We start from the raw sequence: 26,963 nt of genomic DNA, 5'->3' as shown, positions 1-26,963 counted from the left end.
CAATTTGGGTCAAAGCTTCTTACAAGCTAGAGGTTTAATCCAAGGCCTATCTCGGGTTATCCCAAATCTCCTAACCCGAGATCCGTGGCGTTACAACAACAATCAATCATCCGTTGTTACATCTCTATCAATAAAACCTCTCATTCAACCCTTGTTGAGGGGACAGAGCAATTGAGGGGAATCAAGAGAACGAAATTGAAAATGAAGAAATGGCCATGGATGCAAATGAATCTGACAAGAAAATCCCTTAAAAATATCCAACAAACAGAGCCTTTCCTTGGAGATCCAGACGACCAACGTGAGGGGATTAATGTGGAGATCAACATATTTTAAAATCAACTTCATTCGATGATTGAGATAAAAAACCAGTAAGGTGGAAGGCAAAGGGTTTTTGACTGATTCATGGGATTTTGAGCATCTTTCGACAAAAAATGAGCCAGAATTCAAAATTAGAAAACATATATGTGTCTGCCGATTAGATTTGGACCCAAACAACCATCATCAATGGCGACCGACTTGTGGTAGTGATTGACGATGAGCTACGGTGCCTAATTGATTTTAGAGAGAATTCAGAGAGAAATTAATAGAGAAAGAAATAGAAAAAAGAGTGTGGTTTTAGGCTTAACTTAATCACACGACCTGGAAGTACGGAGGATCCACACCTTTTTTATATTTTAGGGTAAATCACCCTTTCAATCCCTCGATCTTTGTAGATATTTAATCTAATTCTAATTTTATATTAATTTATATTAAATTTATCCTTTAATTTATGTTATTATTTCAATTTAATCTCGCATATATATATATATATATATATATATATATATATATTTCATTATTATTATTGTTGTTGTTGTTATTATAAATGTGTAAATACTTTTATTACATTTTAAACTTATTTATTTATTTTCCTTTATCATCGTCTTTAATTTTTTTTTAATTAATATATATACGCACTGTTTTTTTGTTGCCTTTCTGATTCATAAGGTTTTGCATTTACTAATCCGGATCGATCCGAGTCGTACACTTGAGTTTGGTGGGTGACTCTCCTAGCAAAGATTTTATGCGTACACAAGGACTCAAACTCGAGACTTGCTTGAACGATATCAAATTGTTTATCACTTAAATCAACTCCGTTAATATATGCCTACTGTTTTCATTATCTTTTTTAATCTATAGTTTTTTATTATTTTTATTTTATCATTATTTATACATTATTTTATTCACATATTGTTGTTACTTATTAATTATGATTACTAACATCGTTTTTTAGTTTTTTCTCGAGACAACATGTATTTTTTTTAACTATATATCATTTTTGAGTATCTTGAGGTGCTTTAACATTCTCCACACTAATTGACTGTCAAGCTCAGTTTAGATATTGGATAAACATAAATTAGATTATAAATATTCGATCGTACCTAACTAAAACGATAGATAATAATTTCATCCATGTAACAAGCTTTTCGAAGACTCGTCATATTTACAAGTAACTTACGAGTAACTATCACTTTCATATTTACAAGATTGTCAAGTTCTTTTCACTTAAATATCAAGCATGTTTATGTGGCATAGTGGGGACTGGTATGTGAGTATGATAGTCATGTGCCCATCAAATGCAGCTGCAATATCTATGGTGTTCGCATAAAGAATTAGAAACATATATAATATACCTACGAGGTTTTTTTTGTGTGTGGATAATTCAACATTTTATTACCACAACAATAAGGTTTTGATAGAACCAATAACCAATCAACAAAACAGAACAGCCTAATTACACATCAATGATTGGTTATACTATACCTCAAGCATTACAAAGGGATAAGTTAGTACTATCTAGTTTATTTATGGATCTGTCCCTTAGACGAATTGCAACCACATCGACAATTTCTTTAAGAATATCGTCAGCAGATCGAAAACGACCCTGAAATAATCTCTGATTACGTTCCTGCCACAAGAAGTAAATGAAGGCATTCCACGAGATCTTCAAAATGGCAATTAAGAGGGACTTTCCTTTCCAAGAGGAGCAAGCACGAGCTACCATTTCATCCCAAGTCAAAGCATAAAAGTTCATCCCATTCATGTTAAGGATGGATTTCCATATACCAACAGCCAAGGAGCAATTAGAGAAAATATGATCTCTAGTTTCTTGATGAGTGCTACAGTTTATACATAGTCCATCCGTGCAAATTTTCATTCTTTCTAAACGATCTCTGGTTGGTAATTTATTCAAAATGGCCATCCAAGCAATCAAGCTATGCTTTGGAATATGCAAAGGATACCATATTAGACGCTGCCAAATAACCTTCTGCACTTGCGGTCGAATGTGCTCGCATATTTCCTTAGTACGCATGAAACCAGAAGCAAAAAAAAGGAGCAGCAGTAGGTCTCAATTTCAGAATTCTTTTGAGTCCCCAACTAACATTTGTGCAATGCATGTCGGTCCATATTAATCGAGGTGAAACCTAAAACTGAAGGGCCTAAAAAAACATATATCATATCGATTATAATGAAATCATACAATATAACCGACATCATTTTCTTTTTCTCACAAATGAAATTTCAAAATTATTAACAAAGACGAAAAACAGGGAACACATTTATTTGATTTTCAGTGTAAAGAAAGAAAGGGTTTGAGTAGCTGCTGAATGTGGCCAAAAACATGGATTCCGATGGCATCACTTCCTTTTATTCTTGCTTCCGAGCAACAAGCTCAAGTAGAACAAGACCCTGAAGAAAAAGCCCCACGCAACAGCAACCAAGAGACAGTTCCATTTGCTTAACTCAGTGATCCCTTGCACCCTCAATGCATCTGTTCCGGTTGCTATACAAGTTGAATCCGTGTAATTGGTGCCCACAATATTTCCCATGCTAGCCAGCATATCGTCTTGCACCGATGACGGTAGCCTTCCGATCGGTGTACCGTCGAAGATCTGATGACCTCGAGTGAAGCATTGAGACGGCCGGAATTCGTTTTGCATGAACGCTTCGTATGGATATTTCACCAGTGAGACGTAATGAACCCCAAGCCAGTATTTGGGGAGTCGTTTTCGAGAAATGAGGAATCCGCAGAAGAAGAGGTAGTAGGAAACAAGGCCCACGGACATCACGAAGGCGAGGAAGTAATCAGGGAAAAGCACTGATATGAATGCCACTAGTGAAGTTCCAGCCCAGAATGTGCTGAGTACCGTGAGGAAGAAGAAGATGAATCCGGAGACACCACCGGCGAGGCCGATAGCCGGAAAGGCTATCAAGGAATAGGAGAGGGAAAGGATGAACAGTTCCGGGATCGTGAATAAAGATCGAGCGAGTACGTACGAAGAACGTCGATAAGCATTGAATGCGGTTTCCCTTATGAAAATGAATCGCTCTTTGATGAACTCCGGGGACTTCGGTTGAGCAGGTAAATAAAATGGTGCTCGTGGATATAGCTAAGGATCCGATTCGTTCTTGGATTCCTCTTGGAGAATTATCAACCTGCCAAAACATGGTGCCTAGGATAATCGCGGTCATGGTTATCACCCCGAAACGGAGTCCAAAAACCTCCGGCATTCGTCTCATGTTTAGTGCCAGCCTTCTGAGTAACACCAACATTTCGTACCACAACGGATTGGCAAATGATGGGACTGAAGATACTAGATTATGGTGATCATCACCTGTAGCAGTGGCACCAGTGACTAGTTTCCCTTGAGAAATGCTCTTCCTTATTGCATCTTCAAGCGAAAGACTCGGCTTATTGGAGACCTTATTCATCGAGTCCTGCCATGACTTGTTGAATTCGACTAACTTCTGGGTTCCGCCGGGAGATTCCTCGAGTTCACGGATGAAATCGAGAGCAAACTCGCACGGATTACCGTAATCGGGACACGGATTCCCGAACTCATCTAGGAAATGTGGCAGGTTCGCCGGAGTACCGCAATACATAGTTTTACCACGTGACAGGAAAATCAGTGTGTCAAGTAGGCCAAGAATCCTGGAACTTGGTTGATGAATCGACATTATAACAACGCTCCCACGTCGTGCAATTCTTTGTAGGACCTTAATGACACTGTATGCACTGGTAGAATCGAGTCCCGAAGTCGGTTCATCGAGGAACAACAGTATCGGATCATGAATTATGTCGATCCCGATCGAAACTCGCCTACGTTAGCCTCCAGAGATACCTCTATGCGCTTCATCTCCGATCTTAGTCTTGGCCGCATTTCTCAACCCTAGTTGATCGATCAAAGCTTGTACTCTCGCTTTCTTCTTCTCCTTCGAAAGCGATCGAGGGAGCCGCAACTCGGCCGCGAACATCAGCGTCTCTTCCACCGTCAGCGTAGGGAACAACATATCATCTTGCATAACATATGCAGAGATCACCTTCAACAGCCCCGAAGGTAAGGGTTCACCATTAATAGTGACGGACCCTTTCAGACTATGCTTATCAATCCTATTGGCAAGAGCATCCATCAGTGTCGATTTACCGGACCCACTCGGACCCATAATCGCCATTATTTCACCTTCCTTCGCCTCGCCTGAGATGTCATTGAGCAAGCTCTTGGTGTTACCGCTATTCTCCGGTGAAATAACGTTGTTCGCTCCGGCGAACGGGAACCTCGACTTGCGGCGGACTTTGACGTCGTACGTTAAGTTGTTGAAGGAAAGAACAAACGGATCTTGTATCGGAACAGCGGAGCTGACGCCAGACAGAATAGTGATTATCCTGTAGGCTAGCTCCGACAGACGATTCACAAGAGAAAATTCGCCCAAAAACCAGAGAAAAAAAGTCTCTAGGGTTTAATAAAATATTATAAAATCAATAATCCAAAAAGCAGTCCACAAGCCGGACTGTTATAGCCAAAAATCGTCTTTATTAGAATTTTGCCAAAAATAGCAAAATCCCGAAAATCACTCTAAAATTAAAATTCGAAATAAAATAAGCAATCTCCCAAAAATCCGGCCTAAATCGGATTTAAATTGACTTCCTAATTAACAATCGAAATATTACCATAAATAGTAAAAAATAACTAAATCTAGTGATTCGGAGGGGAAAACGGCAGAATTTGAGGTTGAAAAAAAGGCCACATGGAGCATATCTCAATGTGGAGAGCGTGCGCGTCGAAAAGAGCTTTCCGGATTGGGGTCTTATGCGCGATTCTGACACCTGTAGCCAAAGTTATGGCCAAAAGACTGAAACATACTCAAAACGACCCCAATGAGGAACATGTCACAATCAATTCCCGCCTTTGCGCTGATCTGCCAACTCATGGTATCTCAGCGCCATCAACGTGCAATCTGACAGCTCAGCATCATCTGTCTCGGATCTCCCTGCATCAGTCGCCCCGGGTTGGAAAGAACTCGTCCTCGAGTTCAGAGTAGTGTCATCAGGATCCACAAAACAATGACTCAGGTGCTTCACATTAAAGACATCAGAAGTCTTCAAGTGACTGGGAAGTCGCAACCTGTAAGCATTATCATTGATCTTCTGCACGACCTCACAAGGTCCAATCTTCCGATCCTTAAGCTTATTATACTCACCAACAGGAAAACGATCACGAGTTAATACAGCCCAAACAAAATCACCAACATCAAAAAGTACCTGACGACGATGATTGTCGACCCGAGTCTTGTACTTGGTATTGCTTTCATGAATGGTCTGTTTCACCTGCTCATGGATACCCCGAAGATACTTTGCCATCTCATCTGCTTTAGGACTGAAACGTCCTATACGTGGAATAGGGGCTAAGTCCAACACCCCGGATGGGTTCTGACCATAGACAATCTCAAATGGGCTTAAACCTGTGGTTCTGTTTTTGATCTGTTGTAGGCAAATTCTGCCTGAGGCAATGCCAAATCCCACTGCTTCGGCTTCGTTCCTGCCAAACACCTTAAAAGGTTTCCCAAACTTCGGTTCACCACCTCAGTCTGGCCATCCGTCTGGGGGTGGTAGGCGCTACTGAAATTCAAATGTGTTCCCAGTTTCCCCCACAGGCTCTTCCAGAAATGGCTGATGAACTTAGTATCACGATCTGAAGTGATGGATCGAGGAACACCATGTAAACGCACAATCTCCTTGAAATAGAGATGGGCAATCCGGTCAGCATCCATAGTCTTTCTGCAAGCTACAAAATGAGCCATCTTGGAAAACCTGTCAACCACAACAAAGATAGAATCAGAGGCCCTTTGGGTGCGGGGTAAGCCTAGTACAAAATCCATGCTGACATCGAACCAAGGAGCTTCAGGAACAGGTAAGGGAGTGTACAATCCCGCATTGGTGAGAACTCCCTTAGACCGCTGGCACACATAACAACGGTCCACATAATGGGCCACATCACTAGTCAACTTGGGCCAATAAAATTCAGAAGAGATAAGGGCCAATGTCTTATCTCGGCCAAAGTGTCCCTCATTATGGAGTTCACTTATAATTTGCTGCCTCAATGAACAATCTGGAATGCACAATTGTAATCCACGAAACAGATACCCATTATGCAAAACAAAATCATGACGGTGACCCTCAGTTACCTCCTGAAATATCCTTCCAAAGGAAGGATCAGCTGCATACATATCTGTGAACGTCTCAAATCCTGCAACTTTAGTACTCATGGTGGTGAGAAGTAAGGTACGACGGCTCAGGGCATCTGCGACGCGGTTCAAACTCCCTGCTTGGTGCCTCAGCGTAAAAGTGAATTCTTGCAAGTATGCTACCCACTTGGCATGACGTCTACTCAGCTTGTGTTGGCCATTGATGTACTTCAAGGCCTCATGATCGGTAAACAGAATAAACTCCTTCTGTACTAGGTAGTGACGCCAATGCTTCAGGGACTGAACTATGGCATAGAACTCCAGATCATAAGTGGAATAATTTTTCTTTGATCCCGATAGCTTCTCACTGAAAAAAGCAACCGGACGACCTGCCTGACTCAGAACACCACCAATGCCAACGCCAGATGCATCACAATTTACCTCGAACACTTTGTCAAAATCTGGAAGTGCCAAAACTGGAGCCTCGGTCATCTTCTGCTTGACCAGTTGAAAACTGGCCTCTGCCTCCTCAGACCACTGGAAATCACGCCCCTTGAGGCACTCTGTGATAGGGGCGATCAGAGTACTGAAATTTCTAATGAATCGACGGTAAAAAGACGCCAAGCCATGGAAACTTCGGATGTCATGTAAGGTTCTTGGTCTGGGCCACTCCAAGACTGCATCTATCTTTGACTGATCTGCATGAACACCATCAGTAGACACAACAAAACCAAGAAAAGTCACAGAAGTAGTGAAGAAAGAACACTTCTTTTGATTGACAAACAAGCACTCCGTTTTCAGCATCTCAAAACAGCACGGAGGTGATCGAAGTGTGAAGTCCATGTCGGACTATAAACGAGGATATCATCGAAGTAAACTACAACAAATTTCCCCATAAAAGGCCGCAAGACCTGATGCATAATCTCATGAATGTACTGGGCGCATTGGATAACCCAAAAGGCATGACCATCCACTCATACAACCCTTGTGGCGTTTTAAATGCCGTCTTCCACTCATCTCCAGGCCTTATTCTGATTTGGTGGTAACCGCTCTTAAGGTCAATTTTTGAGAAGATCTTAGAACCAGATAGCTGATCCAACATATCATCTAGACGGGGAATTGGAAACCGGTACTTCACTGTAATTCTGTTGATCGCTCGGCTGTCAACACACATACGCCAAGAACCATCTTTCTTTGGCACTAACAGAGCAGGGACTGCACATGGGCTCATACTCTCTCGGATATAGCCCCTCTCCAATAACTCTTCCACCTGTCGCTGCAACTCTTCGGCCTCCTTGGGACTGAGGCGATATGTTGGTCGATTTGGCAAACTTGACCCAGGAACAAGGTCAATTTGATGCTGAATATCCCTCATAGGTGGTAGTCCAGGAGGAAGATCCTCTGGCATCAAGTTAGAGAATTCTGCTAGCAGCCGCTGCACCTCTACTGGTAAATCTGTATCCACGTCTACTGCATTGTTCTCGCAAGGTAGCAAGGCATAGACCACGCCGCCATGCTCAATCTCATCTAAAAACCTGGACATAGAAAGCAGATTAGTATTATGGGTTACTGGGGTAGGAGTAAGTCCTTCCCGCCGGGTGCCAACACAATCTTTTTTCCCTTGATGCTAAGGGAATATGTATTCTTCCGTCCATCATGAATGACACTGCGATCATACTGCCAAGGTCGACCCAACAATATATGACACGCATCCATAGACACAACATCACACCAGGCATTATCAAAATATTTTCTACCAATTGAAAAAGACACGAGGCATCGCCTATCAACTGTTACCTCACTGTCTTTATTTAGCCATGACAACTTGTATGGCTTAGGATGACGGTCCGTCTTCAACTGCAATTTCTGGACAACCTCCTCGGACACTACATTCTCACAACTGCCGCTGTCAATGATCATTTTGCAGACTTTATCTGCAACTGTGCAAGTCGTGTGGAAAATATTGGTTCTCAACCAATCGTCCCCTGAATCGCCCTTGGGGGTAAGTAGACTCTTGCGAACGACCAGAGTCTCATGACCATCTCCATACAGCACATCATCGATCTCATCATCGTCATACACGGGTTCGCCAATCTCCTCAGTCTCGTCTTCCACGTTTTCCTCAATCAACAAATTTTTGCCCTTTTGACTAGCAGGCTTCCTGCAATCAGTCGCCCTATGCCCTTGTTCACCACAACGAAAACATCTAATAGTAGGGTTAGAATTACCCTGCGGTGGCTGCTGAGCAGGACGGGACTCTTGAGGGCGAACTGGTCGACTGTTGTGATCGCTCCTGATCACTGGTCTCCTGTTTTGCTGTTTTTCAACAGCAAGTGCACGCTGGTATGCTTCCGAAACACTCCACAATGAATGAAGGCTGAGGACATCTTGCAAGGCTGGCGTAAACCCCCAAATATCGCGCCACCATCTGCTCCTCCGTCTCAGATAAATCGTTCCGGGCGATCAATTGGTAAAACTCCTCCGTGTAATCATCGACTGATCGCGCGCCCTGCCTCAACGCATGAAGTCGCTGAAATAAGGTTTGCGTGTAGCCGAAGGGAAGGAAGTGGCCCTTCATCTTCTTTTTCATCTTCTCCCAATCAGTGATCTTGGCTTTGCTCTGTCTTTCTCGTGAACGTCGTAACTGTTCCCACCACGCAGATGCTCTGCCCTTGAGTTTGATGGCGATCAGTTTCACTTTCACACGATCGGGGACTTCCTTATATTCAAAATACGCTCCACTTCATTAATCCAATCCACGAATCCCTCGGCCTGTAACGTACCAGAAAACTCAGGGAGATCGACCCGAAAACCGAGGTCTCCATGACGCTCCTCCCGACCACGGTGCTCCCGGAATCCTGCGCCCCGGAATCCTGCGCGATTGTGATATGGGTTTTCGAAAGTGGAATTGGTATCGTGATCAGAGGCCTCACGATCCTCGAAATCCTGCGCCGTCAGGCGCTGGGTTAATTCTGCGACTTGCCTCTGCAAATCCGCAATCATCACATCCTGAACGCTGCGATCACGGCGTTGGGCTTCCTCATTCGGAACCTGCTCACGACGACCACGACCACGACCTCCAGCCATTGAAACTGGTGAAATTTCCCAAGAAGATGTTGAAGCTCTGATACCAACTGACGCCAGACAGAATAGTGATTATCCTGTAGGCTAGCTCCGACAGACGATTCACAAGAGAAAATTCGCCCAAAAACCAGAGAAAAAAAGTCTCTAGGGTTTAATAAAATATTATAAAATCAATAATCCAAAAAGCAGTCCACAAGCCGGACTGTTATAGCCAAAAATCGTCTTTATTAGAATTTTGCCAAAAATAGCAAAATCCCGAAAATCACTCTAAATTAAAATTCGAAATAAAATAAGCAATCTCCCAAAAATCCGGCCTAAAATCGGATTTAAATTGACTTCCTAATTAACAATCGAAATATTACCATAAATAGTAAAAAATAACTAAATCTAGTGATTCGGAGGGGAAAACGGCAGAATTTGAGGTTGAAAAAAAGGCCACATGGAGCATAGCTCCATGTGGAGAGCGTGCGCGTCGAAAAGAGCTTTCCGGATTGGGGTCTTATGCGCGATTCTGACACCTGTAGCCAAAGTTATGGCCAAAAGACTGAAACATACTCAAAACGACCCCAATGAGGAACATGTCACAATCAATTCCCGCCTTTGCGCTGATCTGCCAACTCATGGTATCTCAGCGCCATCAACGTGCAATCTGACAGCTCAGCATCATCTGTCTCGGATCTCCCTGCATCAGGAGCTGCTGGGAATCTCGAGGACAAGTTCACCGTTTTTGCCTTCGTCTTCCATCGGAATAATGAAACCTCTGAAAGTTGCAGAGCCCGAGTGCTGGGTTTCTTCTGAAGGCAACTCTTCAAGCTCCATTGATGTCATCGTGATTCGAATCTCTTCTATTACTCAAACGAAACCCTACAGAAACATCTGGATCTCTTCACTTATTTAAAGCAAGTGACGAACTTGTTAATATAAATAATGCATATAGACAGAAACGTAAATCCCGACTAAACAATTCATTATGTTGACTGATTATATCATGGAAATTCTCCTTGATCAAGTTAGCCGGTTAGGGGTTTGGAGATAAAGAAAACTGCAGCAAGAACCATGTGTTAGTTAATTATTCCATTTTAGAATATAAATATCTAAAACAGAACTCGTTAATATAAATAAGTTACAATCAAAAATCTTTTTAAATGTATAACTTTCTAGATTTTACAATATAATTAGATTAATATTTTTTAATAATCAAAATTATTATAAAATATATAATTTTTCGACTATAAATCCTAAACTTTTCATTATATAACTTTTTGATTGTAACCGAAAATATATTATAAATATTACAACTTTTTATATTGATTATGATAATATTTTAAATGCTATTTAAAAATAAAAAGGATTCCGGTCTCCTAATGCATAAACAATTTTGTAGCAGACTAGTCGACATCCATGCTGCACAAAACCTGGACAAGGGTTGCTAACTATCAAATTCAATCTAATAATTGTATCATTAAACAACTATTTTGTTGACCCTGTTTTAGATTGACGACAAGTCTCTTCTTTTTTTATTAGTTTAAATTAGGGTAAATTACAAATTGATCATTAAACTTTACTCGCTCTTATTTTACTCACTGACTTTAAAAGTTATAATTATAATAAAACTTAATACTAAAATAAGTGTCTAAATTATATCTCAATTCTTAAATATGTGCCTAAATTATCTTTTGACATATTCAGGTATCTAATGTTACAAACGTTATCATTTTAGGTGATCGGACCGTCAGCGACGCTAATTTCTCCCGTTAAATGACACGTGTCATAATCTAGTGATTTTGAAATTTATTTAAAAAATTATTATATTTATAAAAAAACCTAATTTCTCTTAAATTATAAAAAAGCCCCAAAATACCTAAAATCCTAAAATCCTATCCTTAACGTGTCACTGTTGCCTTTTCCGGCCACGACCACTGCCGCCAATGTAGTCCCTACCATCCTCCTAGTCGTATGCCATCGTAGTTGTCATCGATTGGTCGTCGAGATCGCGTAGGATCGCGATCTTCATCCTAGGGTTTGTTGGGTATAAAACGTCGATTCGCCGTCGATCGGTCACAATTTCATGGGTTTTTTGTCGTCGGGGAGATGAGATCAGGTGGAGCTTTATCGACGGCAAAGGGAGACGATCGACGTGGGTTTAGGGGTTGAAATGAAGGTTTTCAAAGTTTTAGGGTTATTTCAAAATGTTTATGTTTTTCTTTAAAAATATATAATTTTAATTTTGAATAAAATTTTTAAAATCACCAAAAATATGACATGTGTCACTTAACAGAGAAATTAATATCATTGATGACCCAAGCACCTAAAATGATAACATTAGGTACCTGGATAGTTCAAAAATAGTTTAAATACCTATTCAAGAATTATAGTATAATTTAGGCACTTATTTTAATATTAAGTAAGAAAATTGAAAAGATTTAAAATATAATAAATGAAATATGAGGTTGAGTAAAACTTCGTCATTAAATTTGTAATTCACCCTTTAACTTACACTAATTAAGCATTTCTGTCAGACTAATCATGCGCCAACTTCTTATTTTATTTTGCACGTAAAGTTTGTTGTTGCGTCCAGGTAATTTACAACAACAATAAAGCTTAAATTATTAAAATAATATATTTTCAACTCCTTTTTACCAAATTAGCAAAAAGATCTTTAATTTTTTTTTTAGAATAAAGACGTGCCTATGTGACAACATCTTTTTAAGAGAAGAGACATTCTTTAAAGAAGTGTATTTATTTACGTGACACACCACTTGAAGTATAAACGTAATTTATATTTTACATGTGGCATGCCATATGGGCAAAGGTGCTTCCTTCGTCCTTGAAGTATGATTAATTTTAGATTAATTTACGATGATATTGTCCAACCTAAAATGTTATAATGCGATGGATTTTAATTTAAAATGTTACATGTCAAATCTAAAAAATATATAATTAATAATAATTTCGGTTACAATCGAAAATATCTTACAACAACTTTTTTGATTGAAACCAAATTTATTATGTTACATGATTTGTAAGGAAAAGGTTTTCAACCCAAAATATTACTATGTCCAACCTAAAAAGTTATGTTCTTGATAAATTTTCTGATTATAATTGATTTTTGTCGTTTTTACCTTTATATTAATATGTTGATATAATTACATTTTGTCGTTTTTACTCTTCCTATCTTACAGTTAAATCGATTATAAATTCAATTTCTACAGTCAATTATCAATTTTTAAAATTATAATCAAACATATTATTATATATATATATATATATATATATATATATATATATATATATATATATATATATATATATATATATATATATCAAAAGTTTATAATTTGTGTTAGATAGTAATATTTGGGTTGTGAAGATTATAGGTAGTTCACCTCTTATGATTTGAATAAAGAGTCGCAACCAGATGTTCATGGTAGAATTAAGAACGACTCATCTTGTTTAGTTCCTGGAGTTCAAAGAAGAAAAATCATTGATGAAGAAGAAGGTCCTCCTTTCCTAGTCTTATATGAAGAGTTTTGTAATGATTCTTATTACTAATCTCAAATTTAAGATTATAATGACTACTCGTAAGTTGACAAATTAAATAATAATGACCGTCTGACAAATGAATCATTTTTAATAAATTATGTGGGCCTATCAATAATCATATAAAGAATAATAATGTCAAAAGAAAACTGATAAAAAAAAAGATTAAGAATATGTAAACCTAGAACTTGAGGTTCACGAAGAAGGGCTCTTGTCGTCGAAGAGAAGGGAATATTATAAAATAGTTTGACCTTGGTCTTACTTGTGACGGCACTTATTGCATTTAATGAACTAATTTTGGGAAAACGTTGCAATGACTACTTTCATAAAATAGTTTGGAATATAGATTATTTCCTCCATCTATTCAATTTGGACTTAACATGAAACACTAAATTTTCTTTCTCTCCGACGTCTTGCTATCAATTCACATTGTCTCTATGAAGAAATCTTAGCTTTTCTTTGAAATTTGTCATTAAAAGGGATGTTACAAAAAGAATTTGGAGAAGGAATTGAGGGTTAATTGTAACACCCGTAAACCGATGTAAAAAAAAATCGATGTCTAATGATCGAGAACTTTTTTCCGACATGTTTATTTTAGTATCTGATAATTCCAAAAATTCTAGTAATTTTGTTTTATATGATGGATTAAAGAATAGTAAGTTTTTTTTATTAAGCTAAGGTGATTACAAAGTAGTATCTGTTCTAAATACTCTCAACCATTTGATATTGACCGCTCAATCACCCTGCTGCAGTCGATGGTGCTCGAACCCGTGATCTCTAGAAATAACAACGATTCTTTTAACCAATGAAGTAAGTTGGTTCTTGCAAATAAGGAGGAAGTAAAATGGCTAAGAATTAATTGGACTATCTTATAGTGCAAGAGGTGGAGAGATAGATGACTAGAGCAATAATTTCACCAACTTTAAATTGATGAATAAAATACTAACTTGTCTTTCAATCATTTTCTTCCAATTAACTCGTAAGCAAAAGAGGCGAGAGGATGAAGTTCGAGGAAATGGGTCAAGCTCTTCATTTTTTTCTCTGCTTGTTTTATTGCATATCAAAGGGGGAAGAGATAATGCTAAGATAAGATAAGATAAGAAACAGGGTGTCAACAGATTCTTGAAATGTACATAAACTTGCAGACAACATGCCTACATTGGCATTTGCCGGCCAATTCCATTATAATTCTAACCACCAACATTCCCCTCTTGGCTCCACATACATGATAACCCAAATCTCTCAGTGCAATTGATGCTCAATCTGTCAATCAATGTATTCCGTTAGCAGCAAATCATCACTTAATTCATGTGGTTGATGGCATTACTTCCATATTGATACTGAATGTGGATCTAAACCACAACAATAAATATATTTCAGGGCCTATTTTACCAGTTACAAAAACAAATACATAAATAACAGTGGCCCACTTCTTGAAAATAAGTTTGCTTGAAGCTGTACCATTTGGCTGTTCATCTTCATCAATTTTCTTTGAGTAAAGTGAAAGACAATTTAAGAGTTCCCTTTGACTGATGCGTGTCAAAATCTCTGCAACTAAAAGATTAAATATTTGATTCTTTTGCTTTCATTCTCAATTTTTTTCTCTTGTGTTAACCCCAATTTGTAGAATGTTAAAAGAAGTGTCATAAAGATTGTGGCAGTGCAGAAGGCAAGAGTGAGGAGGAAAACAGCAGCCAAATGCTGTGTCTTTGAAGAAGGGTATGACATTTAAGCCACCTGGAGAAGACAAAGAGGCCAAAGCCTTTACCTTGGATTTTGCAACATTGTTAGCAGCCCGAGAGTCTTTTGTTTTGGAAGAACTCCCCCATTAATTACAGGCCATAGCTTACTGTGCTGTCATTTTAGTACAAAGTGCATGGTGAGTGGGTTCCTCTTTTTCCTCAATCAGTGAGTGTCATTGCTTCATAATATAATTTGGGTTGGTTTGTTTTTGTTTTCTCCTTCCAGTGAAAGATGGAGGAAAGTGATGAAGGATTGTGGACTGTGGAGTGCTTGAGGGGAAGGCTTCTTGCTGAGAGGCAAGCTTCAAACACTGCAAAACAAGATGCTGAACTTATGGGAAATAAGGTTAAGTTGTTGTAGCCTTTGTTTCAATCGGCTAAAGAAAAAGATCTGATTTTTTTCTTTTGTTTCTCCAACTGCAGCTAATGGAGCTTGAGATAGAATTGAAAGAAGAGATCAAACTAAGGAACAAAGCTGAGAGAAGGCTCAAATTGCTGAGGAAGAAGCTTGAATCCCTCAAATTATTGCCTACTTTGAAAGAATTAGAGCACCGTGCAGTTTCTTGTGCTTCATCCACAAGCAGTTCGAGCACCAAAAACCCAGAAAAAACAGCTTCCATGTCTCAAAAGGCATCAGACACCACTGCATCTATAAAAAGCTTTGAAATTTCTTTCAGCAAAGAAAATTCCAATTCTTCAGGGACTACTAAATCTGATACAAAAGACTCTTCACATGAGAATTCCAGTGTTAAACCAAGTTCAGGCCATGAAGTTCCAAAGGTTAATGACACAAGGTATTTGCCCACATTTATCCTACTGATTTTGCTTTCACTAAATATTTAACTTGATCACTTCATATAATTCATTTTCAGTTCTTCAAGCTTGAAAGCTCCAAGAGTGGAGATCGATAATGAAGAAAATGAGAATTTTGAGGATGGTGGTGGTGATGATTATGTTGATAACTCGTTGGCATTGGTCCCGCTCTTCCTACCAGAAACCAAGTTGGCCCCGGAGATGAAGATAGTCAGCAAACGTATAGGGGAAGTTCTTGAAACTCTAAGGCATGCCAAGGAAAGAATTCAAAGCTCAATGGAAAGAAGACAAATGATTAGAGTAGGGCCATCTTGAATTCATACAAGGTAAACAGTAATTATTGTCGCATTAAGATAAAATAAAACACAGTGACAGATGTTCTTGCATTGAAACATAAATGGGGAGCATAAAGTCTCTTGTACTTAGATTTGCCTTAGATGAAATGGTTTGGTCGGTGCTGAGTTTTCCACTTTTCCTCTAGCATGTGGCGTGAGGATGTTACCCTCCATTGAGTCCATTGGCTCGGTCCCCAAAGCCTATTCATATGCACTTATTTATATCCTTTCACTTAGGTTAGAATCGAGTCCCGGATGATTATAAGATAGTATCTATTTGAAAGAGTCCTAAAAATTTGTCAATGAATGCTCAAACACCCCTCTAGACATCATATTCAAACTTGAGACCACTAGGATCGTTTGGTTTGTGCTTAGAATTGAGTTTGAACGGAAAATCAGGACCTTGTCTGAGTTTGGGTATATTTCATATAGTTCATATTAATTTTACTGATATCTGGTTCAATCTTGGAATTCTTGATCAGCAGTGTAAGTAAATTTAGCTAAGCTCAATGAGTTTGAACCCGAAACCTTAAAGGATAACAACATTTATTGCGCATATAACAATGCTCCGCCAGCTTTTTGACCAGTGTAAATGATGCAGATTAGGCTTGCTTTTGTGGTGTTGAGTGTTGGGGACCATTATATTTGTATTTAATCCCTCAACTTTTGCTACTTTTTTCAATTGCACCTTTTAAATATTTTTCTTGCAAATGAAATTCTAAAGTTTTTTTCTTTCTTTCTTTCGAATAAACCATTTTTAGGTGACCGATTAGTGACCTACATTTTTACTGGTGTGGTATGACAACATTAAGGATGCAATTGAAAAAACAAGAAAACGTTGAGAATTTTTTCGTTTGCCTTTTTTCACTTTTAATTTTATTTTTATGATATAAACTTATTTTTATAATATTGACGGTTTATATAAAAAAAAATGTTATTTGAATGATTATAAACTATAAAAAAGTTATTAAAATATAAACTAAATTAAAAGAAGCTTGAAATTATAAATAATTGAAGTATTAACCATATTCTAATGTTCTTTCCATTTTCTTTATTTTTAAAAATTATTATTTCAATAAAATTTTAATTGATTAACATATAATGTGTTACGCATGTGTTTAAAACTATTAAAGATTATTTTTTATGATTTCTAGCTGTTAGGGCCGTTGGAGATCTAATAAAATCGCTACCTACAAATATAGATAACGTTTGTGACACAAAGGATCGATCCTTCTGTGAAAGATATAAATATTTTTTTTTAAATATTTGACTATTATTAACAGAGAGATCGATTCTTCAATGGAAGAGATTGGTCCTTTTTTTACAAGGGAACGATCATTCGTGAGAAATGATTGATTTTTATAGGCTCTCCTAGAAAGAGATCAATCCTTTTTGGAATTGAGTCATATCAATGACTACTATGATCACAAGCATCGATCCTTCTGAAAAAGAGATCAATCATTCGAGTTAAAATTCTTTAAAAAAAACTCAACTTTAAAGTGCAAAAATAATTGAGTATGTATTTGAAAAAGTTCGACTAAGTCATAATATATTTAAAACGTGAACTATAATGATGATGATAGAGGAAATGGGAAGCTGAAACTATCAAGTTGACATTGGATCACTCGAATCTTTTCACTAAGGGAGGTTTAACGAGCCTTCATCTTATCTCGATGAGTCATCATCTCGTTAAATCGAGAATTCACATGGAAGTATAAGAACTAAATGCTTGCATCATTGACTCGTGAAGCTTTTATATGGAGATATCATGTGGCGCGACGTCCTCATGGTCACCATAAGCCTCATCCATGGTCCCATCATCATGATCTGCCTTGAGGATCTTACGTCCCTGTCGAATTCAATTCAGGTTGTTCACTATTACCCAGCTTTTCCATTGAAGTCCATCTGATAGGCTTCTCAATGGAGGGAACGATGTCCTGCTCATACGTAGTGTCGATATCAAGGATCTAAAAATATAACCAAGGCACATTGCATATATGAAAGTCAGATGAGATTTGGCCTTGATGGCACTAGTTATGTCATTTAAGACCAGGTTTGCCAAGTTAAATTTGTGTCCCACCTTGATACAATGCATCCACCAACAGTCGATCTCTCAAACGATGGAATATTTGGTGCCGCAAGGTCGAAGAACACGAGATAAAATCAAGTGGAAGATACGGTCATGAAGATTAAAGTAGCTAACTTTGTTACTAAGAGCATGCATTCCTAAGGGAAGAGACCTTTATCATTACTATCACTAAGGTGGTGTTTGTTTTTGCAGAGGTAAAAGGTCTGTAGTCTGCGGACCACATCTGTAGGCATCTGCAGCAGAAGAGGTTGACCAAAAGTCTGCAGTCTGCAAGAAGAAGACTGTTTGTTTTTTAACGTCTGCAGACGGCTAAAATGAACTGAAATATAAATAAACTGATTTTTTAAACTTAAAAGATTTTTGCAATACTGAGATTTAAATAATTTTAGTTTTACAATACTGAAATTTAAATAATACATACAACTACAATAATAAATTATTTAAAATAAATCAATCCATATTTTAAAATAAATCAATCCATACTAATAAATTATTTAAAATAAATCAATCCATACAACTACAATAATAAATCAATCCATACTAATAAATTATTTAAAATAAATCAATACATACAACTACAATAATAAATCAATCCATATTTTAAAATAAATCAATCCATACAAATAAATTATTTAAAATAAATCAATCCATACTAATAAATTATTTAAAATAAATCAATCCATATTTTAAAATAAATCAATTCATACTAATAAATTATTTAAAATAAATCAATCCATACAACTACAATAATAAATCAATCCATACAACTACAATAATAAATCAATCCATATTTTAAAATAAATCAATCCATACTAATAAATTATTTAAAATAAATCAATCCATACTAATAAATTATTTAAAATAAATCAATCCATACAACTACAATAATAAATCAATCCATATTTTAAAATAAATCAATCCATACTAATAAATTATTTAAAATAAATCAATCCATATTTTAAAATAAATCAATCCATACTAATAAATTATTTAAAATAAATCAATCTATATTTTAAAATAAATCAATTCATACTAATAAATTATTTAAAATAAATTATTTTAAAATAAATCAATGCATATTTTATAATAATTTATTTTAAAGTAAATTATTTTATAATAAATTATTTTATAATAAATTATTTTATAATAAATTATTTTAAAATAAATTATTTTATAATAAATTATTTTAAAATAAATTATTTTATAATAAATTATTTTAAAATAAAATAAATTATTTTAAAATAAATAACCTTATTAAATTATTTAAAATTGTTTTAATAAATAACTATATTTTATATAATTGTTCTTGAAGATGTTTGAAGACCTTTGAAGTCATAAAAACAAGTCTGCACCAAGAAGAGCTCACGCAGACGTTTGAAGAGTTTCTGTCTTCTAAAAAACAAACAGTCTGCGAAGTCTAATGTCTGCGCGTGGTCTGCGCGACGCAGACATAAGTTGTTTGAAGAACTTGCACAGTGAAAACAAACACCACCTAAGAAGAGGTAGATTGAATGATTGGAGGATGAAGTCGACAGTGATGGTAATGAAATGACCCTTTAATGGCTTGGTCGATTGTATCATTCGAGGATTTAGCAAATGAAACATGAACATTCGAGTAGAAAACCTGAACTAATGAAACAAGGGTTTTGGTTAATGGATAAAACTCCTCGCTAGAAATCAAACAATATGGCAGCGTATAATTCTATAATTCATCATAAGTTTCCTATTATGTTATCATAAGGAAAATTCCCACATAAATATCATATACTAACATCATCAAGGCTATATACGTTGTTGTATTTCGTATAGTTATTGTGTTTTTCTTTGACGACTGTTTTTACGATAGAACCAAGTCCGTTCCCGAAGATGTGAAGTTATTGTGCTATATTTTAAAATGAGATCATAAAATATTTTATAATACAAGAAATTATAAAATATCAAAATTTATCATATTATGATTGTTTCTTACAAAATTAAAATTTTTTAAACGTATAAAACTAAAACACTATCACAAAACAATTTTATAATCGTAATATTTTATTTAAAAAGTGTCATTCTCTCGTCCCTCTTAAAAACAAAATGCTGACATTTTTTTAAACTGTGGACCCTCACATTTTTAGACCTGAGCACGAATCTTGAAATTCACTAATGTTTATAGCCGCCTGGTGCGATGGTTGCTTTGAGAATTTACTAACGTTTTTTATTATTTAGCTGTCATAATAGTTTAATTATAGGGTAAAGTATGCAATTGGTCCCTCAGCTATAAGTTATTTCTTTATTGAGTCTCAACTATTAAAGTTACAAAACGATCGTTATAGGGTATTGTTTTATTGAGTCTTATGACTATCAGATGTTGTAAAATGGTCACCCGATTATTAAAAGATTGAAAAAAGTATCAATTGGATGTTAGCATGCTGAGTGTGATATTATAAAATCTGATTCCAAAATCTCAAACGATTATCATTTCTCAATTAACATATTAACGTCTAGCTCAGACTATCATCATTCTTTTAATGAAAAAGGACGAGTTTGCAACATATAAATAGTCTAGTTACCGTTTTGTAACTTTTAATAGTAGAAGGATTTAATAAAGTAATACCCTATAGTCAGGGAATATTTTGTAATTTTTAATCGTTGAGAGACTCAAAAAAATAAGACACTATAGTTGGAGGACCATATATGTACTTTATACCCTTTATTATATTAGTATTGACAATTTCGTCATTGCTGACCAAGCCCTTTCAACAAGTCCATAAAATTTAAGGTTAGCTACACTATTGATCACTTATCTTTTAGTTTTGTTCAATTTTTATCACCGATTTCAAAATACATAAGTTATGATCACTTACGATTTTATTTAATTAAGATATAGTTACTTTCGTTTTTATTTAGTTAAGATGTGGTCACCCAGAGTTAACTGTCGTTAATAACAGTTAAATATTTTTTTGATATAATCACACATTTGGTCCCTGTTATTGCATATTCTCTAAATTTAGTCATACTTTTAATAAGTTAAAATAAATTTAATTATCCAATCGAATGATACCACATGTCATATTAGTAAAGTTGTTCAAAAATACCCGACCCGATTGAGCTGACTCATCAACCCGTTGACCCAGTTAAAAAATATTGGATATTTATAATAAAAATACCCGATTTTTCGGATCGGGTACCTGACTAGGTTTCTAGGTCGAGCATAGGTCACAAAATGTTGGTTAATCGGGTACCCTCTGACCCAGTACCCGATTTATTATATATTTTCATTTTTATTTTATATTAAACTTTTATTCATAATCCTCAAATTATTTCACTCTAACATTTTAAAATTCTAATTTCTTAAATTTTGACACTATAACGTTCTAAATTCTTAATTTCTTAAATTATTTCACATTAACGTTCTTAATTATTTTTAAAATATTTATTTTAACTTCAAAACATTTGAAATTTAATTATATTTATTTATTTTTAAATTTTAATAAATTTTATTTCAATTATGTAATTTTAATTTTTGAACTTTATGTGTAAATTTTAATTTTTAAAATTTTTGATATAGTTTTTAAAAATAATATAATTTAAAGAAAAAATAAAAAATCATGAACAGGGACAAAATATTTTATATTAAATATATAATTTTTTTAAAAATAATATAATTTTTTATATAAAATATTTTTATATTATCTTATTAAATATATTTTACTATTAACTTAATTTAAAAATATTTTGTTTTTATTTTCAATTAAAAATACATAATTTATTTTAATTTTTTAAAAGTATGACTAAATTAAGAAAATATGTTAATTACAAGGACAAAATATGTGAATATATCAAAATATTTAACTGGCTATTAGCTCTGAGTGGCCAAATCTTATTTAAATAAAAACGTAAGTTAAATATGAATTTTGAAATCAGTGACCAAAAGTGTATAAAACTAAAAGATAAGTGACTAACCAGGTAGTTAATCCTAAAATTTATAAAGGCAAATAATTCATTTTCTGTAGAGCAAATTAAACAATAGGCAAACTTTTGAAGCTGAGATCTCAGGAATTCCCCTTCAAGCAATGGCTACTGAGTTTTTGCCTCCTCTATTGGATGCTACTGCACAAGAACCTGCTCTCTTTGATGGAACTACCAGGTTTCACTCTTTTTTTTTGTGCCTAACAGTACTTGCTTGTGTTATAATATTGGAACGATTAACAACGAATGAATTCTGTAGAATAGAAAGAAAGAGGACACCAAAATTTACGTGGAAAACCCTAGAGGGAAAACCCATCGTTTCGATCGTAATTTTATGGCCTGGTTCAAGAAGAAATTGGATCTTATATCAGTTTGCTTGTGTTTATTGCTACATAATAAAAAAGTTGACCCTTTTCTGCTTCCTTGTTTTGAAGGTTGTATATGACTTATACTTGCCCCTTTGCACAGCGTGTGTGGATCACTAGGAATTCCAAGGTTGTATATTTCCCTTGGATTTGTTTTCAATTTTCTTTCTTTTCCCAAATTTCGAGAGTAAATTGTTGTGATTTTGGTTGATTTGCAGGGTTTGCAAGACAAGATTAAGTTGGTCCCTTTGAACCTTCAAAATAGGCCTGCTTGGTATAAGGAAAAAGTTTACCCTGAAAACAAGGTCACTTAGATATCATGTGTTCTGATATATGAATAATTTAAAAAAAAGTTGAAAATGCTGATCCAATATTCTTCTGTTAATTATTTGATTTTCAGGTGCCGGCGTTGGAACATGACGGCAAAGTCATCGGGGACAGTCTCGATTTGATCAAATATGTTGACGGCAACTTTGAAGGGCCATCTCTTCTACCTAATGTAAGATCTGTTGAATCGTTTAGTGGATTTTCTCTCTCTTCATCACAAACCAAGTGATCTCTTGAAATTGTTTTAGGATCCTGACAAGAGGAGGTTTTTTGAGGAGTTGTTATCACTCATGGACAAATTTGCAGGGATGGTATTTACTACCATTAAAGGAGACTCAACAACTGAAGCTGGTTAGTCTGAATGAAACATACTTCTGTTTTACTGAGTGTATCCTGTATTTGCATATGATCTGATATGCCTCAGGTGCTGCTTTTGATCACTTGGAACATGCTCTTACAAAATACGACGGCCTGTTCCTCCTCGGCGACGAGTTTTCTCTGGTAAGTCGGCTCTTCAGAGATCGCTAAACCGCTTTCTCGGTGCTGTAATAACATCATCGCCTGTTTCTCAAAACGATACATGAATGATATTGTCATTTGCAGGCAGACATTGCCTTCATTCCTTTTGTTGAAAGATTCCAGATGTATCTGTCGGAGGTGTTCCAGTACGACGTCACGGAAGGCAGGCCTAAACTGACCGCATGGATTGAGGTATAGTTTAGAGCATATATATATATATATATATATGCACACACATACATATATGTTTTGTCTACCATCATGTATGTTTCTGTTGCTTCAGAAAATGCAGATGAAGATGCTTTAGATACAGCCAATATATAACATGAGCAACATTTCTTCATCTATTTCGATTCTTGGAGTGAGACTTATTATTGTCATAACTTTGTGATGCAGGCGGTGAACAAGATCGATGCGTACGCGCAGACGAAGAAAACCGATCCGAAAGAATTAGTGGAACTTTATAAGAAGATATTCTCAGTACTGTTCTGTTTACACCCTTAACTCAGATTACTAGTATTTTCATCATTGATGATTATGCCGGAGGTTGCTAACTACTGAAACAAATTGTTATTGTTGCAGGCCCAGAAGTGATGAAAGTGCCAACATCATATGACTATATATATATATTAATGAGTGTGAATGGCAATAGCCTCTGTTTGGACTAGTTATTTGTTCTCGGTTGAGAATCTATGTTGTACAAGTATTTGCCGCTATATGAATAAATTTGAAACGCCTGATATCATGGTGTTAAATTTGGTAGTTATAAATACTTAAGCGTAGTCTGGTTGCAAGGTGTGCTATTGTAGCTTAAGCAAGCTTCCACTAGGGGTGCTTATCGAGCGAGTCGTTCACGAGTTGAGTAATATTCGACTTGTGTTCGTTAAAAAAATTTGTTGCTAGACTTGTGCTCATTAAGAAAATTTGTTGTTCGATTCGTTGTTCGTTAAGCTCGTTGCTCGTCTCGTTGCTTGTTAAGCACACCGAATTTTTTATTTTTTTAACTATAAGTAAAATCTGCTAATACCATATAGAACTTAATATAAACATAAATTAATAAATTTAACTAGAAAATTATCAAAAAAGTGTATGAAACAAATTCAAAGTCTAAACATTAAAATAACAATCTATAAATATATTAAAATAATAATTGGAGATTGATTTTTGAGTGTAATAAAATAATAATTACTAATTACTAATTTAGTATTTTTAATTATTTATTAAAAGTTTAATAGATTGGTAATTTTTTAAAACATTTTTAAGTATTTATTCTTTAAAGCGGGAGGTTAATACATTTTTCCGAACACTCTTATTTTCTCCTAATTTTCTAAAGCATTCTCTCTAAAAAAAAAATTCAATTACACTAGATTCAATAAAGTTTCAAGATCCAGTCAAATTTTAACTCAAATAAAAAAGATACATCTATTAAACCCAAATTAATCTGATTAAAAAAATTGTAACAACTTTCGATTAATTCGGAAACTGACCGAATTAGTCGAGTTTTATTTTGTTCGATTAATATTTAAAGAAAAATCGGTTTTGATTGGATCGGTAATTGAATTAACTTTTTAAACGCCCTATATCCAAGGATGATTTGAGGATGAAATAATGGTTAAAAGAACACCAGAAACTAACCTATAGAACATGATTAAAACGGTTTGCTAAGCACCCTATTGTCCCATGATGTTCATGGTTCCAGCACCCCAAATAAAATGGGGTCTTATTGCTATACAGGTCTTCTATCTTCTCCAGTCTAATAAAAAAGAGAGAGGAAGGTCCATACCAATAAAACACAGTTCATCAAGCCTAACATTGTCAAATAGTCTAGACCAGTCGGTGGTAATCAGCAAGAGGATTTGATTTATATCTTGTTCTGCTTGTTTTCTTCTTCACTGTTCATCACATGAATTGCCTTCGGATGCTAGGTCATTGTTTTTCGGTGTTCGTCGCCCAAACTGCCCTTTGATGCGAGGTCGCTGTTCGGCTAGTCGTTTCCTGCTTTGGTACCGAACCTGTAAAAAGCCAAAAGTACTAATAAAAAATCGACTCGATCTCTAGAATTAATCAGCTCCAATTGTTGAAAAAACAAAACCAAACTCGCATCCTGCTATTGATCTTTAATAAACTGGCGAGATGGGCTTATGCTTATGTCAAGTTCTTTTAAGAAATTTGGCTAAGTACGATACACTAACAACCGTGAGTTAACACAAAATATATTTTAGAACAAATTATCATTTTTACATAAGAAATATTTAAATTTCGATCTTTTTGAAAATTTCAAAATATCTACTTAAAATATAATATCATGTCAGTACAAAAAAAAAGGCCATGTTATCCTGCTGTAATTGACTTTAGACCTGAATAATCAGTAATTCAAAATGATTAAATTAAAAAAGTTAAAAAAGTTAATGACCAAAATTGGAGAGAGAAGAAATCTGGAGGATGAAGTTTGTAATATATCCTAATAATAGGTAATATGATTCATCGTCTCTCCCGCGAGCGAGCGATGCCGGGATTATCTGTGGAGAGAGAAAAAGCAGAGCAAATCAATATTAATTATAAACCGAATGATGAGTTGGTTCTCTCAAACACCGAAAACAAACAAATTAGAAACATTCATTCACAGACACAGTTATAGCAAAACAGAACATCGAGTTCGAACATTGTCGAAAGATTTTCTTCCCACAATTTAATATATCTATCTCTCCCGACATCCAAAATCTTAAAACTTTCTGCCGAATTATGTACTGCTCGCTGTTTGGTCTGAGACCAAGTTTATCCATTAAAACAGAGCATTCCCATTTTGGGCACTCGCGATTACCAAAACCAACAAACTGCAAAACTTTACACCCCATGCAGGAGAAAAGCTCGAAAACATTCGACTTGGAACAATGTCGGAAGCCTTTAACCTTCCCTCGCGACAATATCCTTTTTTAAACCTCATACATATATACATACATACATGTTACTTCTTTCTTCGCTCGATTAAGCAGACTTTGTTCTGCTAGAAAATGAAGGATGGGTTGTTTGAGAAATGCAATCACATCACGGTCTTCTGATTTCTCAATTTGAGGGACAAAACGAGAGTTGTATTTGCGGAGTTGAAGAAATGGCAGCAATCGGGGAAGTTAACCTCGCAGCACCCCACGAAGCAAGGTGGAGGTTTCGTGATCGTAGCCACACACTCCCCGATGGTCGAATCGTTTTAACGGTCACGGACGGGTCCGACTGGTGGGAGTTTGAATGCAAGAATGAAAGAGACGATGTGAACTGCATAAGCGGGTCTGAGTGGAGGCGTTTCGCTCGGTCGAGGATGGATGCTTCGGTCACTCTTTATTCCAAAGAGGAGGACGAGGACTTCCACAGAGTCCGAGTGAGGTAGACAGCTTATCTGTCTAAGGGTGTAGGATTGAAGTCTGTCTTCTTTCTTCTTTTGTTTCATGGATGAATAATGTATGTTTCTGTGATTTGAAACTTTGTTTTGTTAAGGCAGCATTCTGCTGCATTGTCAAGGTCATGTAGTCCTTGAGGTCATTGATGAAATGCTTATTGATTCTGTTAAGTCGAACAAATGTTTAAATCTGAATGTCTTCTGTTTAACCCCAAATAAAAACACGAGTATGTATGCATAAGCCTATATCAACAACATCCCTGCAAACACATTGGCGCCACGCAAGACAAGATTCTGAAA

The 26,963-nt window shown here is 35.8% G+C and overlaps 2 protein-coding genes and 1 pseudogene across 3 annotated transcripts; 2 read left to right on the top strand and 1 right to left on the bottom strand.

Moving 5' to 3' along the window:
- Window positions 1-2,678: 2,678 nt before the first annotated feature.
- Window positions 2,679-10,407, bottom strand: LOC120166051 (annotated as a pseudogene).
- A 4,466-nt stretch (window positions 10,408-14,873) lies between these two features.
- Window positions 14,874-16,076, top strand: LOC120166225. Its single transcript, XM_039175541.1, has 4 exons — window positions 14,874-15,007; window positions 15,097-15,216; window positions 15,294-15,664; window positions 15,767-16,076. The coding sequence occupies exons 2-4, from the start codon at window positions 15,103-15,105 to the stop codon at window positions 15,996-15,998; spliced, it is 717 nt and encodes a 238-aa protein (XP_039031472.1). The 5' UTR covers window positions 14,874-15,007; window positions 15,097-15,102; the 3' UTR covers window positions 15,999-16,076.
- Window positions 16,077-22,111: 6,035 nt separating this feature from the next.
- On the top strand, window positions 22,112-24,012 carry LOC120166210 (glutathione S-transferase L3-like). Of its 2 annotated transcripts, XM_039175537.1 has the most exons (9): window positions 22,112-22,239; window positions 22,496-22,556; window positions 22,645-22,731; window positions 22,827-22,925; window positions 23,002-23,104; window positions 23,178-23,254; window positions 23,357-23,464; window positions 23,669-23,752; window positions 23,855-24,012. In XM_039175537.1, the coding sequence occupies exons 1-9, from the start codon at window positions 22,166-22,168 to the stop codon at window positions 23,864-23,866; spliced, it is 705 nt and encodes a 234-aa protein (XP_039031468.1). In that variant the 5' UTR covers window positions 22,112-22,165; the 3' UTR covers window positions 23,867-24,012. The 2 variants fall into 2 exon arrangements, with proteins under 2 accessions (XP_039031468.1, XP_039031466.1); XM_039175535.1 differs by lacking the exon at window positions 23,855-24,012 and having other exon boundaries at window positions 23,669-23,848.
- Window positions 24,013-26,963: the final 2,951 nt, after the last annotated feature.

The sequence above is a fragment of the Hibiscus syriacus genome, unplaced genomic scaffold (assembly GCF_006381635.1).
Source record: "Hibiscus syriacus cultivar Baekdansim isolate YM2019G1 unplaced genomic scaffold, ASM638163v2 tig00002942_pilon, whole genome shotgun sequence".
Classification (NCBI taxonomy): domain Eukaryota; kingdom Viridiplantae; phylum Streptophyta; class Magnoliopsida; order Malvales; family Malvaceae; genus Hibiscus; species Hibiscus syriacus.
This window is presented reverse-complemented; position numbering and strand designations above follow the sequence as displayed.

Bases quoted from the DNA above. Each gene is read 5' to 3' on its own strand.
- LOC120166210 (XM_039175535.1), top strand. From the start codon at position 22,166: ATGGCTACTGAGTTTTTGCCTCCTCTATTGGATGCTACTGCACAAGAA. The intron at 22,926-23,001 runs GTAAGATCTGTT...AAATTGTTTTAG, and splicing joins GGCCATCTCTTCTACCTAAT to GATCCTGACAAGAGGAGGTT. The intron at 23,255-23,356 runs GTAAGTCGGCTC...TGTCATTTGCAG, and splicing joins TCGGCGACGAGTTTTCTCTG to GCAGACATTGCCTTCATTCC.
- LOC120166225 (XM_039175541.1), top strand. From the start codon at position 15,103: ATGGAGGAAAGTGATGAAGGATTGTGGACTGTGGAGTGCTTGAGGGGA. The intron at 15,217-15,293 runs GTTAAGTTGTTG...CTCCAACTGCAG, and splicing joins CTGAACTTATGGGAAATAAG to CTAATGGAGCTTGAGATAGA. The intron at 15,665-15,766 runs GTATTTGCCCAC...GAAAGCTCCAAG, and splicing joins CCAAAGGTTAATGACACAAG to AGTGGAGATCGATAATGAAG.